A 2,357-nucleotide genomic window follows, 5' to 3' on the forward strand; every position below is an offset into this window, starting at 1 on the left:
GCGCTCGACAGCTGGAACGCGCGGCCCAGCGTCACGCGGCAGAGCAGCATTTGTCTGGCAGAGAAATTAAGTAAAGGTTAATAACGGTAGATGTTACAGTGAGTTATGACGATTCAAAAGTGCTTCTTTAATAAGTCTAATTGAGCAAATAAATGTTGAGTTTGACTTGGAACAGGGGTGTCATAAATGGAGATGGAGATTTAATATGTAGGAGTCGAGTCGCGCTTCAACTCGCAACGGCGTTCGCGAGTGGGGCAGCTGGAGGTACGTTTCCTTTTTCTCACCCTTCTCCGTTCATTCCTTCCTTCCATCCGTTTATCCTTTCCCCATTAACGCGGGAAGCGCATTCACAGAGGCTCTACCTATTCATGGGCGGCTACCTATGATGATTGCTTGATAAAGCGTAGCATTCAAAATAATGCAGTCATTATCAATATAAACATATTCAAATTGCTTTATTAGCACAATTACTTCACAAATAAGTCACCTTAACACCTATTACACTTTCAGTCTAACTATATATATAGAAATACACGTCTGTTTTTTTTTTGCAACGATAACAATACCGGTCGCTTCCCAGCTCTATTGCCAACTATCACATTTAGAAAAAACAAAATTGATATTAAAAAAAAAGGCTACACCAGCGACAAACCAACTCTATTGTCAACTATCACCTTTAAAAAAAAAAGGTGAATTTAAAAAAACCAGCCAGCCAGGAACAAACCAGCTCCTTTGTCAACTACCGTAAAAAAAAAAAGGTTTCCAAGTCCCCCCCCTCACCTGTGGCACAGATAGCAGCTGCGGTCCTTGTGCGCGACGCAGCCGGAGCCGCCGCCGAACCCGTACACGTACTGGTTGCTCTTGGACGAGTGCTCCGCGAAGTAGATGCCCGCGCCGAACATGCCGCCTGCGATTCGGTTGCATATTCTTTGATAGATACTCGACTACGAAACGCAATTTATAAGATCGGAGTGTTTCGTTTGTAATATTAAAATAATCACTTCTCACTAAATATATAACCTTAATAAATTGTGGGTCACGTTGTTTGCCCGCAATGGACTCCTTAACTACACAACCGATTGTAATTAAATTTGAACACCATGTGCAGTTTGATTGAACTTAAAAGATTGGGTAGTTTATATTATTTCAATGACTATAAAAGACTAGCCGGAGCGTGCAGCTAGTAATATAAAAAAACTAAATGTCTCAGTTGCGCTCTTATATGGAGGAAAAACATAAGCTAACTTTTTAATCCTGGCGACACTAATTAGACTATCTTATGCAACGATCCTAGACAGTTTAACGCTCTAACTACTCGTTCTATCTGAAAAATACTTACTATAATGGCTTTTTCGTTTGAATGAACCCCAATTAGGTTATAAGATGGCCCAGAAATGAGTCTGGATGACCTATTTAGACTCGTCACAAAATAGCCCAGAACCGAACCTAAACCTTGATCTGTATAGCTTTTAGTAGATCTGCACAGTTATATCGTTAGAAAGAAAATCCGCCGAAAATGTCGCCACGAAATGGCCCAGAATTTATTCTAGCCCTAGGTTTGTATAGCTTCTAGTAGATCTTTACAGTTTTTAAAACTTCAATGCTGCCACAAAATGGCCTAGAACTGATCCTAGCCCTAGGTCTATACAGTTTTTAGTAATTCTGCAGTTATTATGTTACAAAGAGCCCCAAAGCCGCCACAAACTAATTCTGCAGCTATTATATTACAAAGAACCCCAAAGCCGCCACAAACTAATTCTGCAGCTATTATATTACAAAGAGCCCCAAAGCCGCCACAAACTAATTCTGCAGCTATTATATTACAAAGAGCCCCAAAGCCGGCACAAAGTAATTCCGCACTAATTATGTTACAAAGAACCCCAAAGCCGGCACAAAGTAATTCTGCAGTTATTATGTTACAAAGAACCCCAAAGCCGCCACAAAGTAATTCTGCAGTTATTATGTTACAAAGAACCCCAAAGCCGGCACAAAGTAATTCTCTAGTTATTACGGGCGCACCTATGTACGCGTGGCGCTCGTCGAAGCCCTTCTGCACGATGGCGTTGATGAAGGGCGAGCCGTGGAACAGCAGCCGCTCGGCCGCCGCGCCGCCGCTCTCCTCGCACACCTCGCCGCGCCGCCGCACGTAGCGCTCCCACAGCCGCCCGTTCACTATCTTCTGGATCTGCGCGCACCGGCACCGACACACACCGCCGTCGTTAGCGATACGCACACATACATACACACGTATAAAATAAAAATAATAATAATAATAATAGATAAATAAATATAGAGCGGAAACTACACGGTTCATAGTTTCTAGTGAACTGGCCGTGCGTTCTCCATCTTCGAATCAC

The 2,357-nt window shown here is 42.7% G+C and overlaps 1 protein-coding gene across 1 annotated transcript in view; it reads right to left on the reverse strand.

The window, feature by feature from the left end:
- The window catches only part of LOC119839016 (poly [ADP-ribose] polymerase tankyrase), a 22,489-nt gene that overhangs the window by 1,593 nt on the left and 18,539 nt on the right, over positions 1-2,357 (reverse strand). Inside the window, exons 21-23 of the mRNA XM_038365185.1 lie at positions 2,020-2,185; positions 781-907; positions 3-54 (exon numbers count right to left, since the gene is read on the reverse strand). Of these exons, the coding sequence (XP_038221113.1) occupies positions 3-54; positions 781-907; positions 2,020-2,185 (345 nt within the window). The remainder of the gene's footprint in view (positions 1-2; positions 55-780; positions 908-2,019; positions 2,186-2,357) is intronic.

This window comes from Zerene cesonia, unplaced genomic scaffold, assembly GCF_012273895.1.
Source record: "Zerene cesonia ecotype Mississippi unplaced genomic scaffold, Zerene_cesonia_1.1 Zces_u007, whole genome shotgun sequence".
In the NCBI taxonomy this organism is placed as follows: Eukaryota; Metazoa; Arthropoda; class Insecta; order Lepidoptera; family Pieridae; genus Zerene; species Zerene cesonia.